At 38.2% G+C, this 15,389-nt stretch overlaps 2 protein-coding genes across 3 annotated transcripts in view; one reads left to right on the forward strand and one right to left on the reverse strand.

The window, feature by feature from the left end:
- On the reverse strand, positions 1 to 12,354 carry SASS6 (SAS-6 centriolar assembly protein). 2 transcript variants are annotated; one of them, XM_071750887.1, is made up of 17 exons: positions 12,058 to 12,353; positions 10,799 to 10,859; positions 9,995 to 10,074; positions 8,763 to 8,867; positions 7,688 to 7,859; positions 6,676 to 6,753; positions 5,912 to 6,031; positions 5,624 to 5,815; positions 5,209 to 5,403; positions 4,730 to 4,819; positions 4,459 to 4,638; positions 3,775 to 3,856; positions 3,240 to 3,349; positions 2,234 to 2,356; positions 1,865 to 1,953; positions 1,311 to 1,402; positions 1 to 1,204 (listed from the first exon to the last, which is right to left on the reverse strand). In XM_071750887.1, exons 1-17 carry the CDS (start codon positions 12,252 to 12,254, stop codon positions 1,119 to 1,121), a joined length of 2,052 nt encoding a protein of 683 aa, XP_071606988.1. In that variant the 5' UTR covers positions 12,255 to 12,353; the 3' UTR covers positions 1 to 1,118. The 2 variants fall into 2 exon arrangements, with proteins under 2 accessions (XP_071606988.1, XP_071606989.1); XM_071750888.1 differs by lacking the exon at positions 4,730 to 4,819 and having other exon boundaries at positions 12,058 to 12,354.
- The window catches only part of TRMT13 (tRNA methyltransferase 13 homolog), an 8,686-nt gene continuing 5,583 nt past the window's right edge, over positions 12,287 to 15,389 (forward strand). The window contains exons 1-7 of the mRNA XM_071749809.1: positions 12,287 to 12,472; positions 12,564 to 12,593; positions 12,759 to 12,805; positions 12,908 to 12,974; positions 14,018 to 14,080; positions 14,203 to 14,272; positions 14,707 to 14,813. Of these exons, the coding sequence (XP_071605910.1) occupies positions 12,287 to 12,472; positions 12,564 to 12,593; positions 12,759 to 12,805; positions 12,908 to 12,974; positions 14,018 to 14,080; positions 14,203 to 14,272; positions 14,707 to 14,813 (570 nt within the window). The remainder of the gene's footprint in view (positions 12,473 to 12,563; positions 12,594 to 12,758; positions 12,806 to 12,907; positions 12,975 to 14,017; positions 14,081 to 14,202; positions 14,273 to 14,706; positions 14,814 to 15,389) is intronic.

Consider the following 15,389-nt stretch of genomic DNA (forward strand, 5'->3'; position numbering starts at 1 on the left):
TTTTGATACAAAAAACACACATTTAATATTTCCATTGAAATTTACATGTCAAAAAAAGTGAATATACATTAACATGGGTGCTGATTTATAAACAAATATACACAGTTTGCACTGCAAAACAAACCACTTAAATATACAATCCTCTGGATACACTTAAATAGCTAGGATAAAAGCTATGACATTAAAAAAGTAACTTTAAAAGTTTATTTTGTATGTTACAAACACTTGCCAGTTCTTTTATTTGGTGTCCCAGTAAAGCTGGCACAGAATGAAGTTGTGATTCTAATATTTGAGCTCCAGTAGAACAAGCTGAACAGACTTGGTCCCCCTAAAGTAAAGTGAAGTGTTAGAGTAGCTCAAATTTCTGTGAACTATGGTTAGTAAAAATAAGTAGCTTTTAGCTGTTGTGATACTTTCAATAGTTAACTCTTTAGATACTTTGCCTTATGTTTTATGCATGGTGGCCTGTGGAGTACAATGCTGACATTAACAGAAAGGGTAGCCAAGAGCAAGAACTTTTAATTATATTTTTATACCTTCAGGGAAATAATTTAGCAAGTTAAGTATTAAATATATTTGTAAGTCCATACACAAATGAAATAAACCAGTTTTAAATTGAGAAAGTTTTTTAAATTAAAACTGTAAGGGAGAATTAGTGAGGCAGTTATGCTAATGTAGAAGCTTGACCATTATTAAAATTGGTCAGCTAAACCAGCAACACCTTGTGCTCCAGCACTTCCTATTTGCATCATCCTTTCTCTGAAAGGAGTCAAGAAAAGTATTCACAGAGAAGTGTTCTCTCTCAGGGAATGCTGGAGTGTACATTTCATCTGTAACAGAGCCACACTTGCCAGTTCTTGTAACAAAAGTCAGTGTACCTAAGGGGGTTTTTAGGAAGAGTCCAGTCTCCACTATACTAAGGGGGGCTGAGGCTGCTTAAAAAGTTTTTATCTTTTCTTTAGGCTCTGTATCCTGAAAAGTCATCCAAGTCAATCAAGGTATGCGTCTCAAAGAAAAGATTCAGACTTAGAAAACTATGTCAGGTCAGACTATTACAGGACATCACACACACCCCCCAAATGGTCAGAAGAGGACTCTTACTTTAAGAACCCCATCTCCTATCCAGGAAAATAAGCTGAGGGTGGTATTACTGCAGCTTTTGGTGATGGCTGGGCTTTTGGTGATGTAGATGGTTTCAGATATTCTGTAGAACAGCAGAAAAAAAGATACTGTTCATAGAACCATAGTTATTATTACCCTTTAAGTACATTTCCAGTAATAAGATCTTTGTTTCCTATTTCCATACATACCAGAGTTGAGTGTATTTTGGCTAAGCCCTCGTAAAGGAATGCTGTCATCTTTTTTCTTGAAATACTTTGAGTCCAACCCCAAATTATCACCACTAAAAAAATAAAAAGGCAAATTACATTCTTAAACAAATGGAGTTAGTTAGCAGTGCATTAACAAGTGTGCAGACATGCTCATCCAGATAAATTTTAACTGCATTCCTAAGAACTTTTAAATAATAAAGTAAAGCATCACTGAGTAGTTCAGGAACAGTCTATAACTAATTTTTTGACTGACCCATCCATCACCTGACAGGCTTACATCTGTCACCAGGAGGGACAATGAACTTTTATTGCTTGGAACTCATTCCTGAAAGCACAACTCTTCCTTTATTGCCCACAAACCAGTGACCAATTTAAGTCTGCTGCAACTTAAAACTCGTGATGATGGAGATCACAGAACAACTTTGTTACTGGAGGTGTTTTGCTCAGCTCCAAACACACACAGAATACAAGAGGCTTTAAAAAACAATGAAAAAACCAAAGCAATCCACTAAAAATGCAGTAATGACACTTACTTCTCCTTGTTTGCTGGATAAATGGTTGCAGGTACTGTCTGAACATCTGAACATTGGTTCATTTTGGAAAGCTGCATGTTAAACTGAATCTGCAGAAACACAAAAGTTGCAGGCTAAAGAGGGCTGCTCCAGATACGATTGTCCACCACTAAGTATATGCAGTGTCCTATTCAGCAGTCCATGTTTCTATACTTTCCAAAGCACACAACAAGTACTCAAAATAAACACCTTGTCTTGAGCGTAAGCATTAGCTATTACCAACCTTGATAGTTAAGAATACCAGGATGTACAGTAAATACTCAAAACACTAAAGCTTTGATATGTTAAGCTACCATATTCTTAACCAAAACAAAAAGCCAAGGTGCCTGCCTTTGGTACTGGACACTGTGAACTGATGTTTTTGTGGTGTGCTGGTTCTGCGAAGTTCTGGAAAGCATAGAGAGGAGAAATGGGATGATTGATTCTTGAGCTGGGAAAGGATGGTCGGTCAGGCTGCAAGAGAAACACAAAACATCCATAAAAAAACCACAACACATGCATGAAGGAGGAAAGCAATTCTTGAATTGTTTGTAGAGATGCAAAATTCCAAACATAATAACTCACCACAATTACAAAGCTAACACTCCTTAGCATCTCCCTGATGGGAAGAAAATATCACTTTTCCAAGATTCACATTTTTAATTAAAACTTTTACAAGTTAGACAAGTTGAGTATTAGCTAGTTACATTAGCAGTAATTATAAGGTCTTCATAAGCTACACACCCTGTAACTGATTAATATGTTAAATGTATCTAGTTATAAACCAGTGACCTCTGCATGAATATGCCCTTCCACTACTGAGCTTACTCATCAGTTCACCACTTGCTAGGGGGCAACAGACATCTGTACACACAGTAGCAACAAAGAATAAAAACAAATAAGCTATTTTTAACAGAGACAATAGGTAGTGTTTCTCGCCCCTTATTTTCATAATCTAAATATCACTAATACGAGTAGTCAAATAGTACACTTGGCTTCTTCAACTTATAAAGATAATAATGATGTAAGTTAACCTCATAACACAAAAATGCCACCTTTATTATTTTCCCCCTTCACCCTCCACTTCATCTTTTCCAGGCTAATTTTGCACTGGTTTGGGTATTTTAATAAATGGGAGCTTAGAAAATTGTCATTTACAAGGCCAGGCTATCGAATAGCCCCCTGCAGGGTTTTATGTTATTAAAATAAAACAAAACCCTAAACAGAACAAAGCAAAACCAAACCCACTCTAAAACTGCAGGGCCCAGAAAAGATTAAAGCACTTTTTTTTTTTAAGGTCATACATTCAGGAAAAAAGTTACATCTTAAACATAGTATTTATAGTGTTGTGTCTTACCATGCCATGAGGTGAAATGGCAGCCCTACCACCACCAAGTGTGTTGGGAGAACTGTCTAGCTTCTTGCCCACCTGAATTTCATTCAGCTGTTTGTTTAACCATGTGATTACTGAAGAGAGAAAATAAAAACAGGTCAGGCTCACTTCTTACCTCTTACAGGCTGTTTAAAACAGCAGGCAGCCCTTCCTCAAAAAAAGCAACAGCTTGGTTAACCATTTTTCCTCCTTAAGCTCAAGCATCACTAGAAGTCCTGGTCTCATTTTTGGTTAGAGGTTCCCTCACACCCACGTGCCACTCTATTCCTTCCTCTAGAGTCAGCCCCCAGCATGCACACAAGCCCAAGCAACCACTTGCAGCTCTAGACAATAGTGTTGCATTCACACTGCAGACAGCAGCTTATTTTTTATGAGCAACAATAATCCCAGTTCCTTATAAAAAAAGAGAATAGGTAAAGCAATATAGTTGCTTCCATTAATTTTCAGTAGCAACTAGATCATTGTTATATTAGAGGCAAATGAAACTGTATAAACCTACCATTTTCATTGGTTTTCAGTAACTGCTTACTTTCTTCTAGTTTTTGTATTGTAGTTTCTAGCTGTTCTTGTAGCTTGCAAACCTGTAATATTCTCATAATTATAGCACCATCAGGACCTACTACTAATTACAAACTGAAGAAAAACTATAATATAAACAAATAAGAAGTATCTGTTGCTTTAAAATTATCTTAGAGTCTGAACCCAAGTTTTTATAGAAGCAGTGAGACCTCCTTCAAAATAAGCCCTGTTTTTAGCTAGGGCTTCGACAAGATTACAGCCAGAAACACTTCCATTCCAACCTTAGTTTTTCTATGATTAAATAATGCAAGAACTCTGTGCAAGGGGAATAAATATACTTAACAGAAGAAACAGTTCACTCTGTTCCTGTTCTTGCTTGCTTCACCAACTTTCACATGCAGATATCCTCTAAAGGATGTTGATTCATCCATTCTATTGCTTTGTACTCATAACAATGCAATTTTAGTTTTAATATGGCTAGATTAAATCAGTTTAACATGAAAAAAAATTAAGTCAATTACACATCTAAATATTTTAACCCAGCAAAAGATTAAATTCTACTCTGCAGAAAGGGTAAAGACCTTATTGCTGCAAGTTAAACACAAAACCCAACACAATACTTGCAATAGCCTTTACAGGACAGAGGTTTAACCTGTCACAGTACCTCCTGTTCTTTTGTCCGAAGAGACTGACCCATCTCCTGGAATTCTCTCTGTTCTTTTTGCAGTCTTTCTTCTTTCTCTGCCAAGAGTTTTTCCTGTTGAATTGTAACTGTATTTTTCAATTTTAATTTACTCATTAGAGTTTTCAAATCTCCTTGTAACTTCTTGATAATTTCATTAGCCTGTTAAATAAAAATTTTAAAATCAGATATTCTCAAAATAAACACCTAAGAACAAGACACTTCATAAGGATAATGGCACATTCAAACAAACCTTAAGAAGTTCTCCTGACAATGACTTAATTGTTATCTCTAGTTTTTCAATATGACTTTGTTTTTTTTCTGTACTCTCTTCCAGGTTCACCTTTAAAAAAATATTGAAAGTATGAAAATAAAGTATGACAGACATTGCTTATGATTTCAAGTATAACCTCAACAATTCTTTGAGAACTAATCCTTACAAGTAATTCAGTTCTTGCTTTCCAGTCAAATTACAGAGGACCTCAATTTGTCCATTTTACTGTTTAGAAAAAGTACCACTGACTTTACTGCAGTACCACAATATTAAAATGGTTGCATCCTTGGTAAAGCTGAACCCAGTATACTTCTAATGCCATAACTTAAAACATTTAAGCAAATTTGAAAGCTTACTTGCTTTATTCATAAAAATTGGTCACCTGCTAATCTATAGAGACTGCAATTAAGGAAGTTTCACAAAGCTTTAGAGAAAATTATTTTGAAACTTGAAGAAACCTTTTGCTCTTGTGTGGCATCCAATACTTCCTTTGTTCTAATAACGAGCTGATCTTTATCTTTGATCTCTTGTTCCAGAACAGCAACCCGGGTCTGCAGCTGGTTTATGAGTTTCTCTTTCTCATGACATTCAGCATCCAGAGTTGTGTTCTCCCGACGCAGTGAAAGTACCTCCTGCTTTGCTCTCTGACATTCCTAGAATGTTGGGAAGCAGTTTTTTTTTTAAATACTAGTACTAGTATTTAATAGTTGTAATAGTAGTAGTTATGATTTAGATATAGCTGTTTAAGTAAGTATAACATGGAACAAAGAGATTAACAAACTTAATATGCTGTATTTCCTATTGCATACATAGGCAGGAGGTGATAAAGCTCTAAAAACAGTAAGGTTGGTTATGGAAATCAGTAAGCCATACATCTTCTATTCCAGAAAGCTTTGCTTTCAGTTCTCTGACTGTGGAGTCTCCTTTGTATCTCTTTTCTGTCAGATCTTTATTGATGACCTCCAGTTCTGAGAGTCTGTTCTGCAACTGCTGAATATTTTTCTGATGCAAATTTTCTAGCTCCTTTTTCTGTTGTTCATGCTGTTGTTGGTACTGAGCTTGTGCCTACAAGAAGCAAAGAAATTATTTGATGAATCTGAAAATTAAACGAAGCAGCTATTCACATATATGAACACTGCCAATCCTTTTCTGTTGCCATACCTGCAGAGCTCTTTCCTTTTCATTTGTCAGCTCCTGTGTGTGTTTGTTTGTTAGAGCTGTAGTGACTGATGTCCATTCATGTTTCATTTTGTCTAGTTCTCGGCTCTTCTCTGACAAGTTCTGTTTAAGTTTGACAAAGCATACAGTTTAAAAAATGTATGCATTTCAGTCATTGCCAAATGATTCTTTACTGTTACTTCTTTTGAAGGACATGGCATTAAGGGAAGACTAAATTTCAGTACCAGATTCCAAAACATCTGCTCATTCTACATACAGGAAAGTAAGGCAGAGAGAATGTAAAAAGCACCTTTCAGACACTGGATTAAATAAATCTTAATTTCCAATTGTATTTTTTTCAACCACTAAGAGTGAAAAGCAGTCTGCTGATATTCCCTACCCTTAGAACACAAAGTGCTCTAGTAAGGAGGTGGGGAGGAGGTAGAATTTCTTCAGAAGTATCTTTTCCTCTTTTTGATTTACAACTTTGCATTCCAGTTCAGCAAACAGATTTAGTAATTTCCACTGAAAATGCAAAGATGAGGTAAGCAAGCATTCAGTGTCCATAACAGGAGATTTAATGAAATTTTTCTGTTCCATGATACCTAAAATTCACTGTGATAATGCTACATTTGACCCAAATCACCCTCAATTATCTTGGCTAGGTGCTGGCTAACCAAGCCACTCACAAAACAGGTACATGTTCTAGACTAAAAGCCTATCTACTACTTGCAGCTTCCAACAGGAAAGTTAAAAATTTACATTACCTGTTGAGTGTAACTCAGTTGTCTAGTCAGATCCTCTTCAGTTTTTCTAAGCTTTTCTTCCAACATCATTTTGTCTTCCTATGAACAAATTGACAATGAATCAAATCTTTAACTTCCAAATACAAGTAGTATTTAGCTTCAATCTTATCAGCATACCCTGCCCAAGCAACCACAAGTCAAAGCCATTATATTTGTGGAAAAAAATCATCTTAATAAACAAACTTAAGAATGAGTAAGATATAAATAATAAATTTAAAACAAAAGGCATGAAGCTAATGCTCACAAGATAAAAACCTCAAATTAAATTCTTACCAATTTTCTAAGGAAATAGTATCATATAGGCTTATTTAGAAGGGACTTCATTAACAACAAATCAACTTAAACACTCTAAATTTGTTAGATTATGTTTAGATTTGCTTATTAGGTGGATATAGATATGACACCACAGGAGGAGAGAACACAAAGCCCAGATTACTAAACAGACAAAAGTCAAATTATGAGAGCATTAGCTTCTCATTAAGTAAAAATGCAGCATACAGCCAACTGCATCATCATTACAATTTTAATGTGCTATTCATAGCTGCTAGCCCTTTGAAGTCCATAAAGCCTTAAATCATATATGCACATGCTTTCCTAAACCCAACTGCAGAACAAGGAGATTGAAGGATTCCAATATTTTACTTTTGTTGTTCATCTGGCATTCAGCACAAGGCTTGGAGGGACCAGCAGCTGCACATCACATGCACTGCCTGTGCTAAACATCTGATTTCCTGCCAGTTAAATTGTTAAGCGTAGCTGAATATACACATAATATTTTCATTGCTAAGGTGACAGTAAAAATTGTTTTATAACATGCACCAAAAAACTGCATGCAGTGACATTTGAGTTAAAATAAAAAAAAAACAAGAGTATATAACTTGGTACATACTTTTGAAGTATGAAGATTGAAAAAATTGCTTACCAACACACAGCATTAAGACCTAATGGCAACTATTACAAGCCCTCGTTTTACCTTAAGGGATTTCAAACAGCTGGCTAAAAACTTCTTTATTTCTGCATCATTTCCTGGTAAGAACTTCAGAGAGAGATGGGTAAGATGTTTGAAAGGGTTCGTCTCCACTACATTTAGAAAGACAGGTGTGTGATCTAGAATAGATGCTGAAGAAACTAACTGCAGTAAGAACCTAGGGGAAAAAAGTCAAAATGGTGAGTCTCTCTTTTCCTGACACTACCTGTAGATCCTACAAACAATTGTCAAATAAAGTGGATTTTTATACATGCAATAAAAATCTGTCCACTTTTTGTTTGAAAGAGTTACAAAATTGAGCCTCTATGTTGTTGTTAATACTACAAACATATATCAACTAAAATGCTTGTACTTTATTACAAGAAATGTACAAAATTAATCTGTTGGTTTATTGTAGTTTTCAGAAACTCATCTTAGACTTAAGAATCCAAAACCAAGTAAGGCCTTAGTAACCAAATTCAAAGCAAAAACAGACTCCTGACTTTTAGGTGCCCTATAACCTAGCAAAATTCACAGCCCACTGTAAACAATTCAGGAAATGGCCTAACTTCTGTTTTCTGGACAGGGCTTTCCTCCAGTACCCACGCAAACAAATACAGCGATTAAAATGGCCACTACAGGGGAAAGTGGATCTCAGGTCTCCCTCCTCACATCTTAGTATCCAAACACTGAAATGAAAGAAAATCCTTGTCAGAATGCCTTATAATTTTGCTTTCTATGAAACAGAATTATTTATACCTTGGTCCAAAATTTTGGATTAGCCCTCTAGCATTAAACTGCTAAAAACCCAAACCAAACAAAAAAGGACCAGTGCTGCACTGCTGCACATATTCTAGCCTGTGAAGCTTGCCAGCTTCTGCTCAGGTAGGGAGACTATTACCAGACATCAATTCCACTGCTCAGTTCACCTGAGACTGACTTTGTCAGTACCATCCACTGACTGATACTCAGCTGCATCCAGGGGAAGGTTAAATTACCCATCCTCATTCTACAGACTCTTCTCAGTCTTGGTACCTAAAAGTATTTTAAGAACTCAACATGTAAGGCACTTCTTACCTACCTTGGGATATCTTTGTTCTGTTCCTGAATGCATTGCTGAAGCAGATCTATAAATTTTTGTGGGAAAGCAGAGAAGTCTACCAAAAGACCTTGCTGGGATTTTAAACTATATAAAAAGGATGGAAGAAAACCATATTAACAAAGCATACAAGTGTAATTTATTTCCTATAAGACCTTTTGTTTACGGTAGTATAAAAAAGTAATTCTGATCATGTCATTAAAGTTTGCTAGCATGCCACTTTCAGTCCTGAACAGAGAAGAAATGTGATCACATCTTGGAAAATTATCACCAGAGGGTGGTTTTGATTTCAAAAGGTCTTGAAAAGGGGCTACACAAAGAAAAAAAAAAAAGTCATTGTGGCACAACAGATGTGGTCTTTTGAGAAGACCTCTTCCTTGCAGCACAGTGTTAGTTATTGGACAGGAGCACATGGAGCATACAAAGGATAATGAGGGGAGACTCAGCCATTATCAAGACTCTATCTGTACTTAACTGTGCACCTTCACCACAGAGACAGTAAATTCAAAAACAGAAAAAAACATTCCAAAGTCCATGTACAAATCAATAACTTGGTAGCAAAACATTTCTGCATACTGGTAAAACAGTGTTTGTACACCTCTTGATCCACACACTGATTACACCTCTCTTTAAAAACAAACCCACACACAAAAAAAACCACCAAAAAACAAACAAACAAAACCCCACCAAAACCCACCACACCAAAAAAGATCCCTCAAAAAAACACCTCGAACAACAAAGCAGAAAACCAAACTGTTCATGTCTGGTGCCCAAATTTTGATTATCAAATTCTGAGCAAGTAAAGTCAAATGAGACCTAATAGTAGATTCAGTATGTAAGAAACCCATACAACAAAAGCTCAGGTCTGTGAATTCATGTCCTTCCAAACAGATTTCCCTCCAGATTTCTTGAAATATTTCATATCCATAAAATACTCTACAAGAAATAGTTATGATAAACGTAAGAAGTAATCAGTAATATGAACTGTGGTACTGTAGCTACACAGAGAACATATCACCAGGATTCTGTAATTCATCTGTAAGATATTGAGCCAATCACTTTCAAAACAATACTACCAAAACACCGAAAAAACTCCACAAGCGAAAAATACCAAAAACCTAAATTCTCAGACAGTCCATTTTAAGCTAAAAGCATTCCCCCTTCTTTTCTGCCATTTAGAAAAGTTTCACAGACAAGACATACATTTCACATACCTTTGAAAATCTTCCTCAGATATGACAAGGTTATAAAGAAAAAAAGGATCAGTATCATCAGTCAATCGAACAGCTAAATCCTGAAAAGACAAACATAAATATGACTTAAGGTACTATTATATAGCACCCTGTAGGATTGATCAGTCACAGATGTACCCAACTGGATTTCCAGGCTCCTGCTGACACAGGCTACAGCTTGGTACACAAAACCCAACTAACCAATCTTAATATTGTAGGCAATTGCACAATTTAAGCAACACAACAAAAAAGGTTTTATATCCTCCAGCAGTAATCTCATTACTGTTTTTCCTGAGATTAATTTTGTCATTGCAAATTTAATCCATTACTTCCTTTCTTCCTTCCAGACATTCAAAAGCTAACATACTTATAAAAAAGAAAAAAAAAGCAAAATGTTATATCAACTAGCAAAAATGACAACTTGCACGTGAAGACGAGAACTTTGCAAAGAGAGCTGCTGTTGTAAATTCTTAAATAAGTGTTGAGTACATTTGAAGCAAGACCACCCTTTGCCCAAATTTTGGTTCCTTTGAGGGCCTCCAAACAGTAAATTTGCAAATTAAAAGCAAGTCCCACAAACAACCAAACTAAAAGGGAGCCAAAAAGGCTAGGAAAAAACCCACCATTCCAAAACAACTAAATTAGTCAAGAAATAAAAAAATAAAATAAAGTCAAGTGACAAACATACTAAGATCCTCTTTTGCTTTTACTTTGTGTATCTGTCCTTTCATACAATGAAGATCAGGTAAGGCTAAAAAATGACACAAATACAACTAATCCACAAACCTTTTTATGAACGGGATTGGAAATTGGGAGCAGCTCAATATTCACTCGAACATTTAACCTCCTGTATACAAAAAGATGAGGCTTAGTAACAAATCAAGGAAACATTCTCCAAATAATGTGTTTGTAGCTCCATTACACGAAAGAGTTGACATTCTGCTTTCAAAAACTGAGGCAGAAATATCAAGAAAGCTCCCACTGGTGACCAAGATACCTCAAAAGCCCCACGGTTTCAGCTGCCATTACAGCTCCTCAGTCATCTCAGCTTTTTTTGTTATCCCCCCCCAAATTTCAACTAGCAAGGCAGGAGTTTTGAAACTGTCCAGAAATTTGAACCTTTCTAACAGCCTGCTGAAATTTATTAACGATTGCTGAAACTTTTTATAACCATTTATACAATGCTACCTTGTGTTCATTTACTTCTTGCTGCGTAATCCGAGAAGTTCTTTGCATTACCAAGTGTACCCACAGCATCAGCCCTCCTGTGCCTTCCAGCACAGCCACAACGGAGCAGTCTTAACGCCTATAGGCAACGTCCAACCCAGATAAGACCTATACTACTGAAGTTCACTATATTCTGAATGGATACTTCATATAAAATATTCCGGGGCATTCCCAAACTTTAGTACTAACTAAGCCATGCACACTCGCACACGGGTGCGACTGTATCTATTTTTCCCTCCATATAAAGTGACCGAGACGAACGAGTGGGCTCGTCCACGCCATGGGGCGGTCACGAAGGACCTGGAATGCTCCGTGGGGTGCGGTAAGGCCGGCTCCGGGATGCCGGGAAGAGGCGGAAGAGGAGGCGAGCGGGGCAACCGCTCCGGCCTGGGGGACGCGCAAACACCCTCCGGGCAAGCCGGGCCCGAGCAGAAATCCCGACCCCGCAAGGGAGAAGCGTTTGCCCCCGCGCCCCTGGAGCATTTCTGTAAAGCCACTGCATGCGTTCCCTGCGAGCATTACCCCCTCCAGACTGGCCAGGCAGCCACAGCAGCTACTTCAACCCTCACTGACTATCCCTCTGCCCTTCCTGCGAATAAGTCCCCTTCCCCCTAACCCGGAAGACCCCCATAAGCAGCCCCAAAAAAGAAAAATGCAAGCAACCCCTCAGCTCACTGCCCGCACTACGCAAAGGGCCTCACCCAGCAGCTGTTAGTCAAGAAGGAAAGACAGGAGGAAGCCCCTCTCCTAAAAAGCTCAATAACTTCGTGAAGAAAACAGAGACGGAGCTCGCCACACCGTTCCAGCCGGCCCCTCACCTCTCCTCGCAGCCCTGGCCCCTCACCAGCACACACACCGGGCGGTTGAACACAGTCTCCGCCGCCATCTTGAGCTTCGAGTTTGGCGCCGCGCTCGCGCGCAAATGGAGCCGAGGCGGCGGCCGCAGAGGGTGCTGGGAGGAAAATGGCGGCGGCGCAGCCGGGCCGGGGTTCCCCGATCCCGGGCCGATGTTCATACTTCGTGGAGAGGAAAAAACGCTTCTGCAAGATGATCCCGGCTCCTGGGAAGCGTTTTTGCGGAGAGCACGGGCAGCAGGAGGTAATGGACCCTGCTGGGAGGAGCTGCAGGCCTTCTGCTGTTGGGGAGCACGGGCTCCTGAGGGGAGGGAGTCCCGCGGTGTCTGAGAGGGTCTGGCCCCGGCGGGAAGTCCTGGCGGCACCCCGGGATCCGGGAGTGTGCTGTGCCCTCCTGCCCTGGATCCGCAGCACACTGGAGAGGCAGCGCCTGCCCGTGAGCCCTGGATGCGGCAGCGCCATGACCGCAGCCCGGCAGTATCGCTGCCATTGCGTTACCGGTTCGTGCTTTGGGGAGCTCGGTTAAACTCTTGTCTCGGTTTCCTCGTTGTGGGTAACCTCTCCTATTTCAGACTAAATGTTCTGTGAAACTCGGGTGTCATTCAGTAGCTTTTCTAAAACAACAACACTGCTGAAGCGTTGTCTAAAACTTCTCTTTTAACTAGGAAGAAAATGAGAGAAAAAGAATTCCATGCCCTCTTGATCCAAAACAGTAAGTTATGTAAACGTTTTTTTCTATTCTTTGTCAGTTGTTCAGTTGTTCAGTTCATATGGTAAATGCTGTTGCTTACTTCTCTTTCCGTTTGGATTTTAGTACTGTATATGAAGACCAACTACAAAAGCACTTAAAAAAATGTAATTCAAGAGAGAAGCCAAAGCCAGTAAGTGCAATATAAATTCAGCACCTTCCTCTCAGATTTAAGACCCAAAACATTTCACTTCTGCAGAGAACTTACTGAGCTGACAGCAGCTGTGAGCTGGAGGACAGCAATCTTAGCAAGTGCTACATGTAAGGATGGTATGGAAGCTGAACAAGCTTGATGGAGTTCATACTTTAGCCTCCCCGTCATCTATGTCTTCTCTCACTGTAGTTCAGAACAGCTTTTCAGTTCACTTGTTTACAAATTAAAACATTGAATTATTTTTTCTCAAAAACATTCTCCAAGAACAGTCTCTCATAATGCTGTTCATTTTAAAGTTCATTTCCCAGACGACTTTCAACAAGACAAGAGGACACAGTCTTAAGTTGTGCCAGGGGAGATTTAGGTTGGATATCAGAAAGAATTTTTTTACGGAGAGGGTGATCAGGCAATGGAATGGACTGCCCGGTGAAGTGGTGGATTCTCCATCCCTAGAGACATTTAAAAAGAGACTGGATGTGGCACTCAGTGCCATGGGCTGGGAACCGCACCGGTGGGTCAAGGGTTGGACTTGATCTCTGAGGTCCCTTCCAACCCAGCTAATTCTATGATTCTATGATTCTATGAAAGGGTTAGTGAGAGGTTGTTCTCAGAAAGTAAAGCTACAAGTCTGCTACCCAGGCCAGCTGCCTGCATCACCCAAGATAGTGGTGAGTTATGGAAAGCTACAATGACAGCTGCATTGTATGTATGTATGTTTCAACAGCTATATTTCAGCCTTATGAATGCTGCTGCTTTAGTATTACTTGTGAAACCTTAAAACAGTCTCTAGAATCAATCAAGTAAGCATTCACAACAATGTGTTCAATCTTATCAGTGTTTCAGAAGAGTAATTTCTGCTGGGGATACAAGATCACACTATAGGAAAAAAAATTACTCGGAGTATCTTCTTTTGCAGTGGATCCCCATTGCTATGTACTTTTATTATAAAAACAATGAAGAATTTAGCTTTTTCCAACCTGGTAATTTACAAAACCAATTTTCTTTTCTTTTGAATTTTAAAGGTCTACTTTGTTCAAGATATTAATGCAGGTTTAAAAGATGTATCAGAAATACCAGAAAAACAAGTGAGTACGTTTATTTTTTCAAAAGCTCAGTCCCAAAAAACATGCTGCAATTGTTCATGTGACTAAAGAACTAACAAAAATAAAAAGGTACTTATGGATGGCACTTTTTTTCCTTTAAAAAGGTACCAATCTCTTCTCTCTCCAAAGAGGAGCTGCAGAACCTGATTATCAAGTTGAAAAAAGCATGTAATGGTAAGTTTGCATATAACTGAGAACAAGATGTTTTAAATGGATTTAAGTTCATTGTTATTTTTGTTGTTAGGTATCTGTGAAGATGTGAGACATTAGGCACTAAACACGTACCAACTAATTATCAAGATGGAGACATTCCTCCAATAGCTAAATTTTATGCAGAAGAATAAACTAGATTGGGAGAATCATAAAACACTGATATTTAGTTCATGAAACTAATTTTCTCTCCTTTTGTGTTTCTTGTTTCCCAAATATAACTATAGATAACCATACGACTCTGTTACAAACATACAATGATAGATTTATGTTCCCAATAGACTGTTTTGTTAGTGCTACAAATTGAGCTCATGTCTGAATACAGTAATGTGCATTACAAGACCAGAAACTCTTGGCAACTGGAAACCTATACCTAAAAGCTTTGCATTTGCATGCAGGCCTGGAACTTTGCCTTAAGGACCAAATACTGTCCCACCAGGCTTTACAAGAAGCCTTAAATGACCCAAAGAATGGAGAATCTGCTTTCAAACACCTGAAGCAGCAGGTATGGTCACTGCTTCAGTAATAGCTACAGAGGTTTTTAAATGTGGAATTCTGCTGTAAATTTGAGCAATTGTGTCTGCATTATGGTAGTCACTTCATACAGAGGAAATCTGGTATGCTGTATAACTATGCTCTTCAAATAGTAGCAGATATAAAACCTTTCAATGTCTCCTTTGTTACTAAAAAACATTTAAAATACTAAAATACAAATTTTGTGGTCTTCTGAGTTTTTACTTCTAAATTCTTATTTTATACTTACATGAATCTGAGCTACAAAAGGTACAATATTGTATTTGCTAACAAGAAAAACAAATTTTTTACTTCTTCTTGTGAAAGCTAGTCCTAGATTTCCTGGTTTCCTAACAGATGTATAAAAAGAATTGGAGAGCCTGAGTTTACCTTCTGTCCCTTTTAATGAATATTGAATAGCAGAAATTTTAAGGGAGATGGATTGCAAAATAGGCAGTTTTGAGAAGTAAAGTTTAAAAATAAGACATGTCTGTTTCTAGTACTTTCTTCCTGTGCTCTGCTCTCTCTATTACAAAATGTGTAACTGCAGAAGAGAGTGCCCTGCAGG

Source organism: Heliangelus exortis, chromosome 8 (genome assembly GCF_036169615.1).
Source record: "Heliangelus exortis chromosome 8, bHelExo1.hap1, whole genome shotgun sequence".
NCBI lineage: Eukaryota > Metazoa > Chordata > Aves > Apodiformes > Trochilidae > Heliangelus > Heliangelus exortis.

Coding starts and splice junctions, on each gene's coding strand:
- SASS6 (XM_071750887.1), bottom strand. CDS start 12,254: ATGAACATCGGCCCGGGATCGGGGAACCCCGGCCCGGCTGCGCCGCCG. Junction 8,868..9,994: donor TCTGAGGAAGATTTTCAAAG/GTATGTGAAATG, acceptor CTTTTTATATAG/TTTAAAATCCCAGCAAGGTC. Junction 4,639..4,729: donor TGTCAGGAGAACTTCTTAAG/GTTTGTTTGAAT, acceptor TTTATTTAACAG/GCTAATGAAATTATCAAGAA.